This window comes from Urocitellus parryii, chromosome 4, assembly GCF_045843805.1.
Source record: "Urocitellus parryii isolate mUroPar1 chromosome 4, mUroPar1.hap1, whole genome shotgun sequence".
In the NCBI taxonomy this organism is placed as follows: domain Eukaryota; kingdom Metazoa; phylum Chordata; class Mammalia; order Rodentia; family Sciuridae; genus Urocitellus; species Urocitellus parryii.
In genome coordinates this window covers 73,424,491-73,446,775 of record NC_135534.1, presented here as the reverse complement: position 1 = coordinate 73,446,775, position 22,285 = coordinate 73,424,491, and the positions used below count along the sequence as shown (strand labels likewise).

The window sequence follows — 22,285 nt, the reverse complement described above, 5'->3', positions numbered from 1 at the left end:
CACTAGTCGTCTCTTCCCACCCCTCTCTCGTTTCCAAGGATTCATGAAGAAAAGCATTTTACTTTCCCCAATCCTGAAGACATATTAGGGTCTTATTCTGGATATATCTCACTGTGACTTGCTTCCAGTTTACAAACAAAATGTTTCATGGGGACTGCCACAAATCCTCTGCCAAGTCTCTGACAGCTGCAAACATCCACACACAGTTCTGTGCTGCTTGCCCACTTCCAGCCATGCAGTGGCCAAAACAAGACCAAGAAATAGTTTGTACTTTTTCACCAGCTGTTATTTCTTAAGTGCCAACTTCTTCAGAGGAAAAAAATAGAAAACTAAGGATGACTATTTTATGCAGATGACACAGTAGAACTTTCAAATAAAAGAGCCGATTTTGCAGATGGAACCCCTTATGGCCCCTCAATGTGTCTGACCTGATTTCTGTCCCCTCGCCTTTGTTCCTTAGTAAGCTCTACCCCCCGCACACACACACAGGGAATTCTACATCTCTCACTCTTTTGAGACAGAGTGATACACTCAGCACAATCAAAACAAGATATGGTTTAAAATCTTGACTCTACCTCATCCTAGTTAAGGAAATAGACCTCATCGATGTCTCTGAGCCTCAGTTTCTTCATCTGTAAAATGGGGATCATCAGAGCACCAATTACCTAAGAAAAACTGTCAACAATTAGAAGCCAATGGATGTGAAAGCCCCTCTAGACCCACAAAGTGCCAGGGATATGAGTTTTCTTCATTACTTCCCTTCTTTGTTCATCTAATGTTTCATTACTCACAGGGCTTTTCATTCTTGAGTCTGAAAATGAAATTGACTTTACATTCACAGCTACTATGTCATGCCAACCTCCACAGCTTCCCTGCAGGCCTCCTTGGTATTCCCAGTACCTGGTTGTATGGGGCCTTGAGAACTGGGAGGAACCTTGACATAAAGGAAACTGCCATTTCTACCGACCCATACCACTGTTCTGAGCAAGACCCAGCACCGTTCATAGTTGCAGAATGAAACCAAAGAGTGATGGATAAACAAGAAACTATAAAACTCTTTAAAAAATTGATCAAACTGGGCACAGTGGCACATGCCTGTAATCCCAGCAGCTAGGGAGGCTGAGGCAGAAGGATTGTGAGTTCAAAGCCAGCCTCATCAAAAGCAAGGCACTAAGCAACTCAGTGAGACCCTGTCTCTAAATAAAATACAAAATAGGGCTGGGGATGTGGCTCAGTGGTTGAGTGCCCCTGAGTTTAATCCCCAGTACCCCCCCCAAGAAAAATTAATTAAAGCTATGTTTTGCCCTGATTTTTTGAATCACAAATATACATACTGATATCAAATATCTTATTTAAGGCTTATTTAAGACATTTTTAAATGTCCCATCAGAATGATTTGCAAAGCTACTGGAAAGAGATTCATATGGAAGCATGACATGTTATGTTTATTTAGAGGAAACCATATTTCCCAAAGTGAAATGATCATATTGACAGAAACACAAAACAGAACCTATCTTTAGCCTCATTACTCATTCTGTTCCTCATAACTGAAATGAGAATGTGAATTCATTGACATCTTTCTTTACTTTAAGCACTTGAATGCACTCTGAGGATGCAGTGATAAATGAAACTCAGTATTTGCCTTTATGGAGTTCCCAGAATAATAGGAAGACTCGAATATTATTACCTGGTATTTGAAATTTATATTATCTGACAATCAGGATTCTCCTCTCATGTTATTTTATGAAGAACCCTCTATATAGTTTTACATTACAATGTTATCCTACCACACTTCTATCCTGAAAGCTATGCATTTTCCCCCAATAATTTTTACACTTCTCTTCTGAATGCTTATGACATGTACATACCTCAGGCTTTAGATACCTAGAGCTTAGCAGTCAATGGCCTTTTTTTTTTTATTTTGGCCTAGACTAAATTTCAGTAGTTCAGTTTATTCAGAAGGATTCATTCTTTTCCTGAATTTAGAAAATTGTGAATCTGACTCATTGAGCACCAAACCCCTGCTCAGATATGGGAAAGTCCCCTGCAAATTTCTGAGATGGCCACATATAGCTGCCACTAAGGAGGAGGATTGGCCCACTCTCTGTACCATTAGGATGTAGTAGGGCCTAGCAGTTGCATCCTGAGAAGAAGCCCTCCTCGAGGTAAATGTCAGATATGGCTTAAGCCTGTAGCCCTTCCTTACACTTGAAAAAGTAAGAGCCCACAAACCATACAGCCACCAAGTCTCCAGGGAAGACACCTGTACTCTACAACTTGACCCACCTGTTGTTTCACTTTACCAAAGCAGTTGCTATTATCAAAACCATCTTTGATATTACCTCACTTCATGAAATCAACCCACCTTTCCTTGGTGCTGGGCCTACTGAAGTAGAACTTGACATTGGCACACTGAGTATGTTTCAGGGGTGGTGAGCATATAAAGCAATGAGGTTAATAGCCCTTTGGCTTCAGAAAGTCTACATCATGTCCCATTCCTCTTCCACTACCTCTTCTAAGTCATATCCAACAGTCCTAACCTATTTCCCCACCAAAGTTTAGTCAGTATAAGACCTAACACAAATAAAGGAGCAGACCCTTTAGGGTTTGCAACTGACTTGAGCTAAGCCCATGACCAATTTTTGACCAAATGGATAAAAATAGATGACTAAAACTTAATTATCAAAACCCAATACACTCTCCACAGTTATTTGCTGACTTGAGACCCACACTGAATCAGCAGACTTACAGTGAACAGAAGTGTAGAGGATAACACTTTTATGCCATTGTCTTCCTTAGTTCTCTTTCTGAAGTTTCAGGGCATGATTTAGCAGCAATTGCAAACCAATACATAAGGCACTCCTCTCAATTTGTTGTTGGTGGTGGTAGTGGTGGCTGCTGCTGAGAATCCAACCCAGGGTCTCACACAAGCTAAGCACACACTCCACCACTGAACTTCACCTCCGGCCTCCTCTCAATTTTTAACTTTCTTTAATTGGCCCACAACATTCTCCTGATGACTTAATATTAAGGAAAAAAAAAAAAACTTTAGTGTCCTGTAATTTTCTAATGAAATTTTACATCTTAAATGAAATAAACAGACATTTGCTTTTAAACAATGTTCAAAAATATAAGATGTAATAAAAGAAAAATTTAGAAGAAGTAGCAATGAACTGATGGATAGACCCTTTCCTTGAACTAAATGGCTTTAATTTAGGTGCTCAAACTTGGTGTAGTGGCATGGCACTCCATTAGAAACATAAGACAGAGAGCAGTCTCACAGATCCTTACCCTGTTTCTGAGAACCACAGCCAGTTTTTATGTAGAGTTATGACTGTGAGATAACCTAACACTAAGACAGTGCTAAAGAATTCTATGAGGATGAAGGAAATTTTTGAATGGTTCAGGGAGAGAGAGCAAGGAAAATTAACCCTGAACTGTGTCTGCTTCCTATGTTTCAGAGCAGGGATTTTAGCTCTGGTGAATTACTGGTTGTTAGTCGACTGTAATTTTCCTCTCTTTTCTTCTCAGGAGGGCAAGAAGACCTCATTCTTTCCTATGAGCCTGTCACAAGGCAGGAAAGTAAGTTTCCCAGCATTCTCGGGTTCCTGATTTCCAGGCCATAACAGGTGACACAACTGAAGGAGGGAAACAGTGACGGCTAAGGAAAATATACTCGGCTTAAAACTCAGTTGCCCCTCAACTACACCCTACTGTCTTTCTTTGGCCCTGTCACCATACAGCAACTTCCCTGTGAAACATGACCAATACCAGCTCCCAAGAGGATGGAGCAGCCCTTCAAATGAGTGTCCCTTAGTGGGAAGGAGCACATCCAAGTGTCTGGCTAGAGAGCCCTAGCCAGGGACCTGAAGGCTAAATCCTCCCAGGAAGCTTGTGTGAGCCCAGTACTAAGAACATTCTAGCACACCTAAGATAGAGCTATCTGAAGGCTGCCCAGGGAAACTGACTTAATTTTTCTGGAGGCCATTTATACAGAGGCTGATGGCTATTGACAAGGATGTTGCAGAGAAAATTCAAGCATCAGATGGGCAGAGTTGCCAAATGAACTTTAGAGATCCTTTGAATCCCAGATACAAAGGAATTAGGAAAACCCCAGCAGAGCACAGAGTATTTTGAGCTGAGAGAAAGAAATTATAAAAACATAAAGTGTCATTACTACTAACAACTGCTTTTAAACAATGGCCAAACAGCTGGTTTGAATTCTTTCTTTCTCCCACTCAACTGACTAAACCCGGGTGTTTTGACATTGTGTAGGCATAAATGAAGAATAAGCAAAACTCTTCCAAATGCTTTTCTTTTCTTTTTTTTTTTTTTTTACATTTTTCTAGTTGAAGATGGTCACAATACGTTTATTTTATTTATTTTTATGTGGTGCTGAGGATTGACCCAGCGACTCACACCTGCGAGGCAAGCGCTCCAACACTGAGCCACAACCCCAGCCCCCATTCACAGTCCCTTCAGTTGCTTTTTTTGGGGGGTGGGGGGTAAGTCCCAGACAGTAAGCACAGTCAACATCCTGAGGAGTAAACATTCATTTCCCTATGTTGGGTAATTGATCCAACGTTATTCCTTTGGCAGTTCTTACTGTTTGGCAGTTTCATTTTAAGAACCATCCTTGCAGGACAATTTTTCAATGATCTCCAAGTCGGTCTGCATATCTGCATCTTCTTTTTCCTATCTGCAGTAAACTATACCCGGCCAGTGATTATCCTGGGCCCCATGAAGGATCGAATCAATGACGACTTGATATCTGAATTTCCTGATAAATTTGGCTCCTGTGTGCCTCGTAAGTATCATTTCTCTTTTTTACAGGAAAAAGCTTGGATTCTTTATGATAAAATAATATTATTCTTCCGGTATTTTCTGGTTTTCCAAATACCACCAGTTACCCATTATCTGAGCACTGTCTTTCAATTCTCTGCCTAACACTTTGCATCTATGCTGCTATGTGCTGTTCTCTATTTGGTAAGTATGATAATGTTCTCTCCAAACTGACTGTAGTCCCATAGAAGGTAGGCAGGATCTCTGTAAACCCCTAGCACTTAAAACAGCATAGAATTTATGATAGGCCACAGAACGTTCTTACAGACTGATTAAAATGCCACTATAACATCTTATTCCATAGAATGAGGGAGGTCAGAATCAGTCATATATTAAAATCTTCTCAGGATGACTTAGGACAATTTGTTAATCCCAAAATCAAATAGCCTTTCCATGAGTTTTGACAGTGCAGGTCTTAGGAGAATGAAAATAAGATGTCTGAGACTTTATTCTACCCTAAAAACCTCTGAAGACTTTAATCTGCTTTGTCATAATTGACAAACATTGGGTCTCCTAGCCTCTCTGTAGCTCTGTAAGCTTCTGTCTGCTATAACTTTTCCCCCTACCATCACACTTCGCCATCCACCCCCATGCACAGAGACCTTCTGTGCAGACAAGCTCACTAGCAAAATTGAGCTTACTCCATAAGGAAACTCGTAAATCTGATCCCAACAAATACTTCTCCCTCATTCTTCAAGTGTCTCTAACATTTCAATAGTGCAAATTTCCCTTACAGTACTAAAGAATAGCAGGACTCAGGTGTATTACGTGGGCAAAAGAGAGCTAGGATGATTGCTGCATCTCCTGAGCCAGTTCCCAGAGAAGTTCCCAGCCTTGGGAAGAGTTTGTGCCACAGAACATATCCCAATAAAGTCTTCAGATGGAAAAGATCAAATAAAACCCTCTGTTAATTACAGCAGCTTCCAGTTGGATCTTCCACTTTTTATTTATTTATTTACTCTAATTAGGTATATGTGACATAGAATGCATTTTGATTCATTGATCTTCCACTTTTTGAGAGAAATAAAACAAAGTTCTTAAGCATTACATCCACTTCCCCTTCATCTCACACATGCTACTTTTTTCATTAATAGCACTATTTCATGATAAGCAGTGCATGTTCATTGTACAAAACTTGAAAAATTCAAAAAAGAAACTTAAACAAGAAAGTAAAAAGTTCACAGAATGCCCCATAACATCCAGAAATAACATCACGGATATATTATTTCTTCCATTATACACGTTTTTTCATATGATAGATGGGTTTTTGACATTATTTAAAATTTTATGCAACTATTTTAATGATTAGTATGTCATAATTAATCATTCTTCATTTATGGATACTTTGGGTTTTCTCTATTTTTCATCACTGAATTTATAATTGAACTATAAAATCATTATTTACAAATTAATAAAATTAATATCTTTAGGGTTAAAACTGTATCTGAAGTTTCAATCACTTTTAACATAGATTCTTAGAAAATAACTGAGTAAAACTTTAGATAGTTTTAGATATATTTTAACTTTTTAAAGTCATATCGCTAGATGTTTTTCCCCTCTTTCTAAAACATGTAAGTGCAATGGTTAGACTTGCTGACTTTTCGTCCCACCTGTACTGTGATTCTCTTATTACACATAACACATTATAACTGTATGACAATGTCTTTCTCCTAGTTACATGACTTTATTTCTTTGCTTATTTTGTGTCAGACACTACAGTGGTGTATTGCTGGAAATCACATTTTGTTATCTTCCTTCATGTATTATATGTGTTCTGGAAAGCAACTGCCAAAACAGTTTGTTCCAGCTGCAACTTGGCTTTAGACTTTGTAAAGATGGGTCTAGAGTAAGTCTAGAGTAGCATTCCAGAATGTGGCCTTTCTGGGGTTTCAATCAAATGCCCAATTCTGGCTGAACTCCAGTGTCTCCTAACATTGTGTGACCTGTATACTTTCCAAGTGGAAAGGACTCCTAGGTAGAGAGGTGTAGTGAATGTACAGTTTCCCTGATATATTTTATTCTCTGACAATTACAGTTCTTCACTGTTAATTGGTGCCTGAAAACAGTTGTTCCATGTTAAGTTTTATAATTTTTTGTGGTAGGAGATTAAGACTGGTACCTGTTACCATGTCATGGTTCATCATATTACATATGTTTATGTATCTATGTGGGGACATGGTAGAAAAAAATAGGTGGTGAAAAGGAAGCTTATAAAAATAAATGTGTCTTAATTTTTTTATTTCTTATTCTGTAAAGATACTACAAGGCCGAAGCGTGACTATGAAGTGGATGGGAGAGACTATCACTTTGTCATTTCCAGAGAACAAATGGAGAAAGATATTCAAGAGCACAAATTTATAGAAGCTGGCCAGTACAATGACAATTTATATGGAACCAGTGTGCAGTCTGTGAGATTTGTAGCAGAAAGGGTATGTTTGCCAATCTCCTTATAACTCTCCACAAGAGTATATCTAGGTGGCAAACTGTGTCTTTTTTTTTTTTTAATCATTACTCTTTCCTGATTGCAGTTGAAAAACTTTGATTAAATATTCCTTTTAAGGTTTCCAAGGAGAGAATCACCTTAGAGCAATGTCATTAATCTATATTCTAATCTCAATAAAGTATTCTAACTACATGGAAAGGGGAGAGAACAGAGGATCTATAAAGCTAGTTAACAGCCATAAGTTTATGGGGCCTCAGTTTATTCTTGACTCTCTGAGACCTTAATAAATAAAACCTCTAAGGATAATAAATAAAAATCTTTGTTACTTTTGGTTACCTAGTTGTGTTCAAAGGATTTACTTCTCTATTTCTCCTTTTCTCCCTCTCCCCCCCGCCAATCTCAAAACTTGCTATCTTCATGTTGGAGGGGAGATATATCAGAAAAGTTTCGATTTAGAGAAAGTGTCAATGCTGTCATTCCCTTCTTCCTGACCATTTCAGAGCAGGGAAAACAGGAGAATGTTTAAGAGAGAAGAGGATAGGAAGATACTTGAATGGGGCTTTAGAATGGGCCCATATAGAGATGCCATCTCCTATAAACACAAAGAAGCAAAGTCAGAAAATATTTGTCAGGTTGGTTGGATTTGATGTGATGCTTTCTGCCCTTTTGATGTACTAATAAAAAGTCAAACAAATTTTTCTAAGATGAAAAGATGGCTAAATAGAGGTGACCAGCTTTGTCTTCTTTCTCTACAAAGAACAATTAAAGTAACAGATATATGCTGCATTTCAAGGTGAGCAAAGGGAGGAGAATACTGGAAATCAGCAAGAGAGAGATTGGAACCTTATAAGATTCAGAGACCTTGGAAAACAGCATAAAAAGAAAATTACAACACTCTGGCAACTGCAACCCCCAGTTCCATAGCCAGGGTACACACAGTCCCTGGCTCCAACTTGGTCCAGCAGCTCTGACGCAAGCTCACTGGGTCCTGCACTGTAGGATATATAGGTGTTGTGACATGGAGGGGAATGGAGGGTGCCACCCTCAACATTCAGGAGATCAGGAGGCCTGTTCTCTGAGACCATGTGCACATCCATCTGTGTGTGGTTTTGTGCCAATTCCAGGACTGAAAGCAGATTCCCAAATGGTTTCTTCCATCCCTGCCCTCTGTGCAGCATTTAGGCAATTGTTTCTGGCAGTGAGAAGGGAACACCATGATTCCCACTGCTAGCTTGCCCACAGGGACATGTTGAAGGGTCCTTGAGTGACTCTACTACATCAGCTATCTCCTTACCCTTGAACATGCAAGGTGGGGAGGGTCAAGAGCAACTCCACCTAGCTACATTCATGTCCCACTCCCACTTGTTCCTAGGCAGGCACTACAGCTGAAGGAGTTCAGGATGTAGAAAAGACCCAGCTACTGTCCCACCCATAGGCATGCATGGCCAAGTTCCCAGAGGAACTTTGTCCAGCTCCGGTTGAGTTCCCACTCCCCAGGCAACACAGTCACTGAAGCACAAGAACACCAGGGTTCCTGCTGCCATAACACATACACCATTTCCAGTGCTGCCTGCTACTGCATCTGGTTTGACCCACACAGTGCTGTCCAGACTGGCTGAGTGCCACAGAGCAGGTACTGCAGTTCTCACCAATGCCTCTCCCCAGTTCTCACACCACTGAGTAATTGTAAGAAAAATGTACTGAGCCTTTCACCATGCTGGGGCCACCAGTGCCAAGGGCTCTTGCTAGTAACAGAGCTAACATTAAAAATACCTGAGGAAACTCTTGTGGCATGATGGGAGCCACCACTCCTGTCACAGGAGCAGGCACACAGTGAACACCCCACACCCACTGCTGTCTGCACTACAACTGTCTGAACCACTAGAGTATCTTCATTCTTATGTGGCCTGCAGAAATAATGAGTCTGTCTGACTCCTCCAAGGTAAACATTGTGACGAAGTCATTATTTACAGCCAAAGAAGCTATAGGGGGAGTCACTATGCTACCCAGCTAGAATTAAAGACAACATTGCCTAACAAACCAATACCTCATGATCCAGCTTCAGGAAAAAGCTGTTAAGTAGGTCACCCCATAAAATTAGTAGAGAAATTTGATACAATAGATGCACAAATCTCACCATAAAAAAAAAACGAATATAAAAGCACAAGGTAATATGACACCTCCAAAAGAACATAATAATTTTCTAGCAACAGATAGCAAAGAAATCAAAATGAGTGGAATGCCTCATAAAGAATTTTAAAGAGTGACTACAAAATGTTCAATGAGATCAAAGAGAATAGAGACAAACCATTAAATAAAATTAGGAAGACAACGCAGGATATAAATGAGATATGCAGTAAAGAGACATTCTGAAAAATAACTAAATAGAAATCTGGGAAATTAAGAGCTCAACAAATCAAATAAAAAATACAATTGAAAGCCTCAAAATCAGACTAGATTAAGCAGAAGAAAGAATATCTAAATTTGAAGACAGATTCCAATCAGAAAAAAAAAATTAAAAAGAAGAAGAGTATTACAGACCTGCAAGCATTATTAAATGTACAAACATCTACATTTGGGGGGTTACTCAAAAGTGAAGGTCATTTTTTGGATTACTCAAAAGTGAAGGTCATAGGAAAAAAAGCTAAGATAATAGAAAACCTATTCAATAAAATAATAACAGAAAATATCCCTAATTTGGGGAAGGATATGAACACTCATATATAGGAGACTTATGGGACCCCAAACAGACATAACCAGAAAGTATATTTACCACAGCATATTATGATTATACTATCAAGGGTACAAGACAAAGAAAAATTCTAAAATCTGCAAGACAAAGCATAAAGTTATATTTAAGTTGTATTATACTAACTGTAGATTCCTGTTAGAAACTCTGTAGTCCAAGAAGGAATGGAATGACATATTCTAAGTCCTTAAAGAAAATAACTGCCAGCCCACTATATCTACTAAGGCTATCCTTCAGAAATGAAGAAGAAATAAATACCTACCAAGACAAGCAAAAACTGAGGAAATTCATGATGATCAAATTAACTTTACAAAAGATAAGTAAGAGAGTCCTACATCCACAAGTGAAAGAAAGATAACTACCATCATGAAAGCATCTAAAAGTATAAATACCACTAGAAGAGTTGAAACACAAAAGAGAAGTGAAAAAGAACCCAACACTATCAATAGAATAAACCATCAAACCACAAAGATGAACAAGAGAGGAAGAAAGAATAGAGACTATTCAAAACAACTAGAAGAAATTTTTTAAAAAATGATAGGAATAAGTCCTTACCTACCAATGATAACCTTAAATGCAACAAACTAAATTCTCCAATTAAAAGTACAGATTGGTTGAATGAATGTAAAAAAAGAAAAAAAAACATGTTGCCTATAAGAAACTAACTTCACAAGTAATGACACACACAGACTGAAAATGGAAGGATAGAAAATAGTACTCCAAGCAATGAAAATCTAAAATGAGCAGGAATAGTTACGCATATTTCCAGCAAAATAGACTTAAAGAAAAAACTAAGAAGAGATAAAGAAGGCCACTTCATAATGATCAAGAGATAAATTTATGAAGAAATTATGGTTATAAATCTATATGCATCTAATTTCAGAGAGCCCAACTTTATAAGACAAACACTATTAAACCTAAACGAAGAGATAGGATCTAAAACAATAATAGTGAGGGATTCCAACACCCTTCTATTTCCAATGTACATCCAGACAAAACATCAAAGAAACAGAATTAAATTACACCATAAATCAAAAAGACAAAACATAATTTAAAGAACATTTCTATTCAACAATGTGGAATAGACATTCTTTTTATCAGCCCATTGAAACTTCTCTAGAATCCACCATATATGACACAAAACAAGTCTTAACAGATTCAAGAAAATTTAAATCATACCCTGTATCTTTTCTGATTATAATGGAAAAAAACTGGAAATCATCAACAAAAGAAATTTTAGAAATTACATAAATATATAGAAACTGAACAACACAGATTTGAACAGTGAGTCATTGAGAAAGGAAGAAAGGAATTGTTTTAAATTACTCAAAACAAGTGAAAATGGAAATACAGCATACCAAAAACTTGTGGGATGCAACAAAAGTAGTACTAAGTAGGAAGTTCCTAGCAATGAATATCTACATTTTAAAAAAATAAACTAAAATTTCAAGTAAGCAACCTAATGCTATATCTCTTAGATATAGGACTTAGAAGAGCAAGAATAAACAAAATCCAAAATTAATAGAAAGAAATAAAAAATATCAGCGGGGAAATAAATGACACAGAAACTATAAAAATACAAAAGTTCAATAAAATAGAATTGGTTTTTTGAAAATATAAATAACATTTACAAAATGTTAGCTGAATTAACCTAGGAAAAAAAGAGAGAAGGGCCAAATAAATAAAAGCAGAAATGGAAAAGAAAACATTACAACCAATACCAGAGAAATACAGAAGATCATTAAGGATTATTATGAAAAACCATATGCTAACAAATTGAAAACCCCAGAAGATATGGATAAATTTCTGGACATACATGGTATATCAAAATTGAACCATGAGCATATAAAATCCTGAATGAATCCAGTAATTATATAGAATTGGTTTAAAGGAAAGCCTTCTCTTGTACAAAGGAAAGCCAGGACTTCAGGGGCTTCACTGTTGAATTTTACCAAAATTTAAATAACAAATGCCAATTCTTCTTAATCTATTCCACAGACTTGAGAGGGAAACTTTCCACACTCAGATGAGGTCAGAATTACCCTGTTGCAAAAAAATACACAAGGATACAAAAGAAAAAGAAAATTACAATATCCCTGATGAATCCTAGTTGCAAAAATTCTCAACAACAACAACAAAAAAAACCTAGCAAATCAAGTTGAATATGTGGGTGTATGCCGATAGTCTCAGCAACTTGGAAGGCTGAGGCAGGAACAGCCTCTTCAATAAATGGTGCTTGGAAAACTGGATATCCATGTGCAGAATACTGAAACTGTCACCATATACAAAAACAAACTCAAGATAGATAAAGGCTTAAATCTAAGATCTGAAACTTAAACCACTAAAAGTAAGCACTTCAAGACACTGGTACAGGCAATGATTTTCGGAATAGGCCCTCAAAAGCACAGGAAACCAAAACAAAAATTGACAAATAGAATTAAATCAAACTAAAACCTACTGCACAGCAAAGGAAACAATCAAGAGTGAATAGATGGAGCTGGGGATGTAGCTCAGTTGGTAGAGTGCTTGCCTCACATGAACAAGGTCCTAGGTTCAATCCCCAACATCACAAAAAAAAAAAAAGTGAAGGGATAACCCCCAGAATGGAGAAAATATCCACCAACTATTCAATGTGACCAGGGTTAATATTCGAAATATGTAAAAAAAAAAAAACTAAAACTAAATGCTCTGATTTGTTTTAAAAAATGGGTATTATGTGTTGGATCTACAAAGTCCCACAAAGGCCCATGTGTTATAGGCTTTGCAGTAATGTTAAATAGAAGTAGGGCTTTGGGGAAGTAATTAGATCACATAGGCTCTCATAGGCTCTCTTCTCTTCAGTGTTTTAATCCACTGATAGTCTCATAATTTGATGGCATCATTGAGAGGTGGTACAAACTGTAGGAGGTGGGACCTAGTTGGTAGACATAGGTCACTGGGTATATGCCCTGGAAAGGTATATTTGGTCCTGACCCCTTCCCTTGCTTACTTTCTGCTTCGCAGGCACCAAGATATAAGCAGGTTTGGCTATCATCAAAGAGTAAAATGTAACAAATACTGCTGAGAACATGGAGAAAAAGGAACACTAATACATTGTTTAAGTTTTTTGAGGAACCTCCATACTGTTGAGGCAGTAGCCCACTTCTGGTATATATCCAAAGAAAATGAAATCTGCATGGCCATGTTTATAGGGGAACCTATTCACAATAGCTAAAATTCAGAATGAACATAGGTGCCCATCAACAGTTGAACAATAATATGAAGTATTATTAAGCCATAAGGAAGAATGATCTCCTGTCATTTGCAGCAAAATAGATAGATCAAGAGGAAAGAGGACAGATACCAAAAGACAAGTACTTCATGTTCTCTCTCTCTCATGTGGAAGCTAAAAATAAGTTAACCTGAAAGTAAGATCCTGATTACTAGGTACAAAGAAGGACATGGGGTCGGTGGAGGGCGGTTAATGGTAGTTTGATTTATTTGATCAGTGCACTATGTAGGCATGTATGGAAATATCACACTGAATTTCTTTAATATGTTTAATTAATTTATGTTAATAAAAAGGAAATATATGAAAAAGATGAGTCTATTTTCCTCTCTCTGAAAAGGCTAGGTTCTCTCAGCATTATATGGATACTGGTTCTCATCAGTGTCTAGAAAATTGCAACTGTTTTCCTCTTTGAACGTGTAGATATCACCTTTAACTTAAAATGTGCTTTTCAGTGAGTAATCAAACAGCATTTATACCTTTTATATTACTGTTGCACTTCACAAATAGCAAAATTGGAATTTATTGCTTACGTAATAAAGTCCAGTGAATACCTGAACTCTGTTTATTTTCACATGGATATTGTAAATTGTTTTTATCTCCTATTATTGATCTAGGACTGTCCCAATTTTTATAACATGATTTTTTTCTCTGCTTGTATAAAGTTCTTCTAGCCTTGGGGTAATAAGGCCATTTCTTCCTAGGAGGTAGAATATTAAATGGCAAATTTACATCTACTTTTCCAGAAATACTTTATAAAGCAGTTCCTTGCTCAGAGTACTCATTACAGTGAAATCCATGTTAAATGAGGTGTGCTATAATGACATCAGGTTTTTGTTAACAAACTAGAAATTTTTATACCCTCTGAAAGATTCTCTTTCATCATTTAACCATATAACATTTAAGGTAACTTTTTTGTCAGTTCTCTCTAAACTGAACATATTAAGGACTGGATACATGTAAGCATTCAGCAAATGTTTAGGGAATTGTTCTAAATTCAAGTGATTACCATTCTTCCAAATTTAACATTGGTCAGGGTAGGACAATGAAGTGTCTATTCCAATCAATGATTCTATCAGTACTTAAGGCTTGAGTTTGAGTCCTCCTAGCACTGAACTTTTTGGCAAGTTGAAAGTTCTGTCTTCATCTTCTCTTCCGTAAAATACAGTTGCTATCTCATAGATGAGGATTCCTTGATAAGTTTTTTCAGGGATGTTTATAAGCTTCATGGGAATGGACTTAATTACCTAACATATGACTTCAAATCTTCTTTGTGCAGTGCATTCTGTATTTGTGGAAGAAAATAAAGTTCACTGAGAATACATGTAAAATTCTAGTTCAGAGGTGGACACTTAGTAAAGGGGCTAATGAATATTAATTATTACAAGCATTCAGTGGTTACCCTATATATCAACTTTCATTTACTCTTTCTAGCAATCTTTTTTCTTTTTTTTACCTATTGCATCCCATACCCTCTTCTAAAACACACATGCACTATTTTCATTTTGTTGGATTATGACCACTTTTTCAGAATTCACTCCTTATTTTTCTTCTTTCTACCAGGGCAAACACTGTATCCTTGACGTATCAGGAAACGCTATCAAGCGATTACAAGTTGCCCAGCTCTATCCTATTGCCATCTTCATAAAGCCCAAGTCTCTGGAACCTCTAATGTAAGTAGAGGGCTCTGGAATACCTCATGCAACTACCTGTTCTGTTTTGCACAGCAAACTGTTAATACCTCTTTTGCACAAATAATTACAAATGGGAAATGCCATTTTGCTATTTTTAAGGATTTTGTTTGGTTAGTTTTCAAAATGACAGGAGAGGATCATCTTTGAGCTGCCTCTTACTTCTGAGTGCAGATTCATAGGTAAATCTTTTTAAATGTCTGCATTTTTTGTAGAGGGAGCAGGCAACATTTAGACTTTTTCCATTGGTGTTTTACATTGTCTTATAAAAGAATTCTGATGTTAGAAACTTCATATGCATAGACAAGTTTCCTTAGTGACATGACAGTAAAAGGTCTATAACTTAACCAGTAGCTCTATAGCATGTTTATGAGCCAGGGGATAATGTATTACTCAAATTTTTTCCAAAATGCTTATAAAATTCCTTCCTTCAAAAACCAGTAATCAGATTGGGCAATATTTATTCTATAACTCTAAAATCACCATAGGCAACTCCCATAAAGAAGTGAAGCTTTTTGGAGGAAATGATATCAGAGCAAAGAGAACACAGCAGAGCCTTGAACGCTGGTCAGGCTGGACTTGGTTCTTTGCTTTGTCAGTGGTCAGTTATATAACCTTGGGCAAATTACTGTATCTCCCTAAGATTTAATCTTCATCTTTAAACTAGACTTTAATAAATACCTGATAGGACTAGAGTAAAAGTTAAGCCACAAGGTCATGAATTTAAAACTCTGTGTACAGTCTTTGATATATACTAAGTGCACAATAAATTTAGTAGTTATTATTATCAAAGATAGAAAGTTGCTGTATTATGAAAGATTAATGTAATTATATCATAAAGTGTATAAAGTACTTTTGAAAGAATGCAAGAGATAATTCCAGTTTGTCTGTTACAAGATCCTTTGCTCAAATACTGCTTCTATTTGGGCCTCAAGAGGGTGTTGAACCACAGGGTATATACTTGAAAACAATGTTCATGGAAAAAATTGAAGGCACGGAAATTCTTTAATCCCAAAGGTGAAAGCAGTTATTTGCCAATGATATCAGCTAACGGTTCTGGTCTTCTCTGAGGATGAAGAGGCAAAGCACATTGCAGTAGCTAAAATGGCAGCCTGAGAAAATTAAGTTAAATATATACTTGGCCTATGGAGAAATTGCCAGGAATGCATCTGAAAAGCAGAATATAGACACATGAATAAAAGATAGACAAAGGGTTTTTACCAGGATTCGGAAATAAAATTGTGAGGTCATTGTCAGCCCCTTGAATTTAGGTATTAAATTATGCTGAAGAACTTTAACTATAGTTGGTACTTGGAAAGGTTTGTATTAAAGATTGAACAGTGGTTCTTAATATTATTTCCCTAATAACATGTGTCAAATTTCCCCTTTAGCAGGATACTGTGTTGGGGAACAACACAGTATCTGTGTTAAGCAACCACAGATTTCATAATCTGTAAAGAGCCTCACAAATATTTTAAATAACACTAAAGTTAATAAGAAGAGTAGAAAAATGGCCCTCATCTCTTGAGAAAAACAACTTAAAGTTCTATTTCAGAAAAGAAAAGTAAGTCTTCTCATAAACACACAATGAGATAAATGGCTTCCTAGGGAAGGAGGCCTGAGGGAGCAACAGCAGTGGCACATGGGTTCAGCACGATGCTGGGAGTGAGTCCCATCTGGTGCTCGGTAGAAGGTCCACTTCCTTCCACAACTATCAGATGACTTATTTAGTTTTGCCTTAGGGCACTGTCACAGCCACTTATCACCAGGGAAAATTAAACATACTGAGGGCTGGATTCCACAATGAGGACAATGAATCTGACATAATGTGCTGCAGCCATATTCATAGGAATGAGTGCAGTGGTGATGCTGGTCAGACCAATGTGATCTCATTACTCAATGCTGAATGTTTACGGTTCACTCTTTTCTGAGGCTTTTACTTCAGGAGCAAAGCTAGCATGAATTGCCCATTGCCCAGAAAGGAGTGAGTGCCAGGTCAGCCAGAACAAAAACATGGCAGCTGTCACATTTAGGCATTGATACATCATCACACACATTATTTCTCAAGTGCATCATCTGCATCAATCCACAGAACTTGTTAGCACATACATAGCTGACTTCAGCAGAGATAAAATCAAGGGCATGTATGAAAGAGATGTTCTTTTTATATCATGCTGCCATAACTTGTGCCCCTACCACAAAGCAATGAGATGCTTTCCCAGGTCTTATCACCCTGCCACCTCCAATCTCCTATTCCTGTCTTGCCCCCATGATGTCCTGTGTTTACTTCTGCCTGTATCTATGTCATAATTATGTTTATCGGTCCCCATTTATTCATTCATTCACTTATCCCTTCAACAAATAAGTATTGAATTAGGATTGATTCCATATGTTAACGAACAAAGAACTTACAGCTTAGACAAAGAGACAAAATTAATTCATATATTAGAGGACAGTGATATAAATTAAGCTATTACCTAAATAAGTTCAAATCAGATTCAGAAAGAAAGAAAAAAGAGACTACCACAGACCAAGCAAGTTAAAGAAGATCCAGAGCTACATGACTTGTTTACTGGGAAAAATCATACCCCATTTGAATCAAATGTATGCTATATGATATGTCAAGATCATTGTAATGTTTTGAGCAACCAATAAAAAAATAAAATAAAATCAGAGTTGAGAACCCTCAAAAAAAAGAAAAAGAAAAATCACCTTCTTTCTCTAAAGAGTATCCTTTGGTTTAGTCCAACATCTTCTGCACTCCAGAGTGATATATCCAGCTTCTGGAGTACAATCATTTTGGAACAAAATAAGTTTACTTCAGCAACAAGAATTCAGGAAATTTCTGCTTTACATTTCAGCCTTCAGATATGTCTAAAACCATATTAATATCTAACTTCAGGGTTTTTTATTTTACACATCAGCTTATTTTGAAAGACATCAAGTCTGTTCGAGATGTAAAGTCTGTTTGACTATAGTTTAAAAAAATAAAGCTTAAGTTCTTACTGCAAATTGTTCTTTATTAAATGCACAACCTTGGGGGAGTGCCAGGACTGCTTCAAGTCTTCTTAGTTCGAACTACAGGAAGGATTCACTAAGACCAGGAGTTCTAGACCTGGCTCTCTGTCTTCCTAAGTGGCGTGCAAAGCAGTGATGCTTTCAAAAATTCTACATGCATCTGGGGAAATGGTTTTGCATTTGACTGAACTTTTTAATGCCTGGAGGACATTCTAAGAAAAGCTACCACTGATTAGGAATCAGCGAATTGATTTTAGAGAAAAGTAGAGAATCTCCCACTTCTAACCTTGACTTGTCCTTGAGACTATATTACGTTTAATAGTCTTACAATTATTAAGCAACATTTGCGTACAGTTAATGATAAGTCAGTTGTTGACAAACAGAAAGAAAAAGATAGGTAATCCTAGGCATAATTCCTTTGTAGCCCATTCTGCCAGAACGAAAATAAAGTAGGCCTCAAAGTTTCTTCTCATTATTTTGTTTGTAAAATATTTTAACTGGCACATAGTAATTGTACATATTTATGGTGCAATATTTCAACACATGAAGACGATGTGCAATGATCAGATTAGGGTAATAGGCATATCTATCACCACACATATCATTTCTTTGTGTTAATGTGAAACATTTAAAATCCTCTCTGCTATTTTGAAATAGTCAATTAATTGTTGTCAACCATATTTATCCTACTGTGCTACAGAACACTAGAAGTTATTCCTTATATCCAACTGTACCTTGTACCCATTAATCATACTACAGATTCTATTATACCAAGTTCCTCTATCCTATCCTCTATTTGACTAAATTACTTGATTATAATCTATTTGAAAATATTTTGGTCCCAGGACTTTTGACTTGTTCCCTTCTGTGTCCATTTCAATTCATAAAAACAGGACATTCAGGGCTCTTATTTCTATAGACATAACTTGACATTTGCAGAAATTGAGTAGTGAGAGCTGCAGACACCCTTTTGCCCTTCGAGATACAGATACCTATGGGGTCTTCCCTATTTTCTATAATTCTTTGGAAGTACCATGTTTCTCACTCCACATTTTTGAATGAACAGCAGCCCTTAAGGGGGATGCAGAGGCAAGAAATCAAAGCCTTTTGGAAGGTCGGGACCCAAGAACAATCAAATTGATTTCTCTCGGAGGTAAGGAGGGCCAGAGGCAAAAACACATTTTTCTGCCCTCCACCTCTCCCAACTCTGACCACCCCTGTAAAAGTTCCTTTCATTCTGTGTCCCACATTTTAGAAAGGCTGAGGTATACTGGAGCGAAGGCCAAAAAAGGGTGACCAGGGAAGTTTGGATTTAGAAATCATATCCAATGAGGGTCTAGATGAAGTAGGACAGTATACCCTGAAGATGAGGAAGCCTCAAGAATCCAATGAGCACTTTATTTAAATCCTCTAAAACCTGACAAGGAGAAAATTTAACCCCACCCTAGAGGACTTCAGGATACAGAAGAGCAACCAATGACCGAAAAGCCTCAGATTCCACTTCAGTCTTTTTTTTTTAATTGGTTGTTCAAAACATTACAAAGCTCTTGACATATCATATTTCATACATTTGATTCAAGTGGGTTATGAACTCCCATTTTTACCCCATATACAGATTGCAGAATCACATACTTCAGTCTTTTGCGGGGCCAAAAGACTTCCCTCCAGAGAGTGGGCTCCTTGGCCCAGAGCCCTTGTGGCTGAAATGAGTCCAGCAAAGAGGAGTCCCAGAGGAAGTCTAGGAAGCTACTGCTAAGATTGAACTATGCTTTCTGTAGGCTTCTTTCTTGCCATACACTTTGATTTTTGGAAACTTGGTTTATTCTCTTTGTGTCCTAATTTCAAACCCTCATTTACCAGGGAGATGAATAAACGTCTGACAGAGGAGCAAGCCAAGAAAACCTATGATCGAGCAATTAAGCTAGAACAAGAATTTGGAGAATATTTTACAGGTAAGTTCCCCTCATCCTGGTACTATGAGGAAGGAGATAAATTGTCTGACATTTTGCATAGAGAGGGTTCCAGGCCTGGTGAACCTGAGCCCTAAAACCATCCTGTTGAGTATCTCTAATAACTAATTTATACATAGAAAGGCACTCTCTGCCTCACCCATTTGATTCAGGATTCTGGGTTCTCCCTCCTCTGAGATCACCAGCAGCCAGCTCCCAGCTTCCCCGTGGCCCTAACCAAAACCTTGAGTGGCAGATGCCCCTGAACTATCTCCTCCTATTAAGGAGACTTGAGGCATTGATACCTCATTAAACTATCTTCCTAATGGCATCTGAAATTTTGGGGGAAAAACTCTTGGGACAAAACTGGGCAGGGGCCAAATTGGGCAGAGTCCAAAGCAGTCACTCTTGAGAAGCAGTCTCAGAGTCCTTCATTCTCTGCCCTCATGACCTGTGGCTCTGTCTCCCCATCAGCAGCACTTGAACAACACGCTCAAAAACCCTTCCCTGTGTTTTAGCTAATTCTGTGTCAAGTCTCAGTGCAAAACTTTTTTTCTTCTTCTTAATTATTTTTTTGGAAACATGAAGTTTGGGAATAGAGGAAGAATTTCTTCTTCTGGATATCCTTAGTTCTCTATTCTTATGTACTTTCATGAAACACTGATTAAACCCAGACAGTAATCAAACTGCAATTGGCCTAACAAGTAATTCTCAGCGGTTTAAAAACAAGAATTTTCCTCCTCAATTACATGGTATGGGATTAGATGTTTTATTTTTTTTTTGTCTTATTCAGAATGTGGAAAGTGCCAGTGGCATAGCAGTTTGCAAATATTTTTGATTGCATTATATGAAGTAAGGTTTCTGTCAAGTAACTAAACTGTAAGTCATGTTTCTTCCTGAAAGAACATCCAAATCGGGAAATCAAGTCAAGCAATGTACATTTTGATCATTGGTTTATATTCAGGAATAAAATATTGTAATTACTAAGTTCTGAGCGTTGTTTTTGAAGACTGAAGTCATATTTCAGTACCAATTTATGTTTAAGCCCCAGTGTCATATGGATAGTACGGATGTTTTGGAGATCTAAATAGAAAATAGTTTTTGTTCAAAGGACATAATAAAATGTGCTTAAAACTGCCCTGAGTGACTTAATGTTTTAGGTAATTCATAGTTTTAGCAGTATATGTTTCCTCTTATGTGTTTCTTGTAAATAGTGGCCTTAACTGGTAAACATCTCATTTTATCAGATTAATCAGAGAATAAATGGGGTTTCCTGTTAAGTATTTTGAGGGCCAGAGAAGTTAACTACAGTTCCTCCCAAACCCTTATTATTTCCTCTGTGTCTAAAATGCCTGGATTTCTGTCTCTGCCAAAGTAAATAAAATAGAGAGACTCTAAGGCCAGCAGCTCTCCTTGCTAAATAGGGAGCTCTCAATCTGAAAATTGATCAATGTCTCAATTCAGTGGCTAGCTCAAAGTAGGCATCCATAAAATATCTGTTAAATAAATGAGTGATTCACTGTCCAGAACTACAAACAGAGATGCTGCCGGTGCAAAAACTCTGATGCATTGAATACATGCATTGAAAGCATTTTATAAATCATTAATGGACCCTGCTTATGTTAATCTTCTGCTTTGTCTTACTTGTGAAAAGTGACCCTTAAGCTTCCTGGTGACTTGTCTGTCACTGATATGAGTTTCTGTTGTTTAAGTAATGAATGGTCTTCACCACCAGGGGATGATTTCTAACTTTGGGCATGTTTACTTTTGTTACAGCTATTGTCCAAGGAGACACCTTAGAAGATATATATAACCAATGCAAGCTTGTAATTGAAGAGCAATCTGGGCCTTTCATCTGGATTCCCTCAAAGGAAAAGTTATAAATTAGCTACTGCGCCTCTGATGACAGAAGAGCATTTAGAAGAACAAAATATATATAATATACTACTTGGAGGCTTTTATGTTTTTGTTGCATTTATGTTTTTGCAGTCAATGTGAATTCTTATGAATGTACAACACAAACTGTGTGAAGCCATGAAGGAAACGGAGGGGCCAAAGGGTGGGACAGAAAGGACACTGCAGAATGCAGGAAGGCTTTGGTTTGCTCAAAGTACCAGGTGTAGGGATGAACCTCTGACAGGCTTTCTGCCCAAGAGATGGGCAGCCTCCTCACCCCAGCAGATGTCCAGAGCTGATTTAGCTGCTGAGCTCTCTGTGTTTTTTTGCTTTAAAGAAAAGTTGCCAGCACTTGAACCTCACCAATCTTCCCATTTCCCACATCTGTAATTGGTATTCTTCGAGTTTTATAACTATGCACATCCTTTG

At 37.4% G+C, this 22,285-nt stretch overlaps 1 protein-coding gene across 11 annotated transcripts in view; it reads left to right on the top strand.

Annotated features, from left to right (window-relative positions):
- The window catches only part of Dlg2 (discs large MAGUK scaffold protein 2), a 2,013,368-nt gene extending 1,991,450 nt beyond the window's left edge, over positions 1–21,918 (top strand). For 10 of the 11 annotated variants that reach the window (XM_077797652.1, XM_026384678.2, XM_077797650.1 and 7 more), the window contains 6 exons: positions 3,532–3,582; positions 4,706–4,807; positions 7,099–7,271; positions 14,866–14,975; positions 19,872–19,963; positions 21,737–21,918. In XM_077797652.1, the coding sequence (XP_077653778.1) occupies positions 3,532–3,582; positions 4,706–4,807; positions 7,099–7,271; positions 14,866–14,975; positions 19,872–19,963; positions 21,737–21,843 (635 nt within the window). In that variant the 3' untranslated portion in view covers positions 21,844–21,918. The remainder of the gene's footprint in view (positions 1–3,531; positions 3,583–4,705; positions 4,808–7,098; positions 7,272–14,865; positions 14,976–19,871; positions 19,964–21,736) is intronic. The other variant, XM_077797653.1, reaches the window with a different exon arrangement.
- The last annotated feature ends 367 nt before the right edge of the window (positions 21,919–22,285 follow it).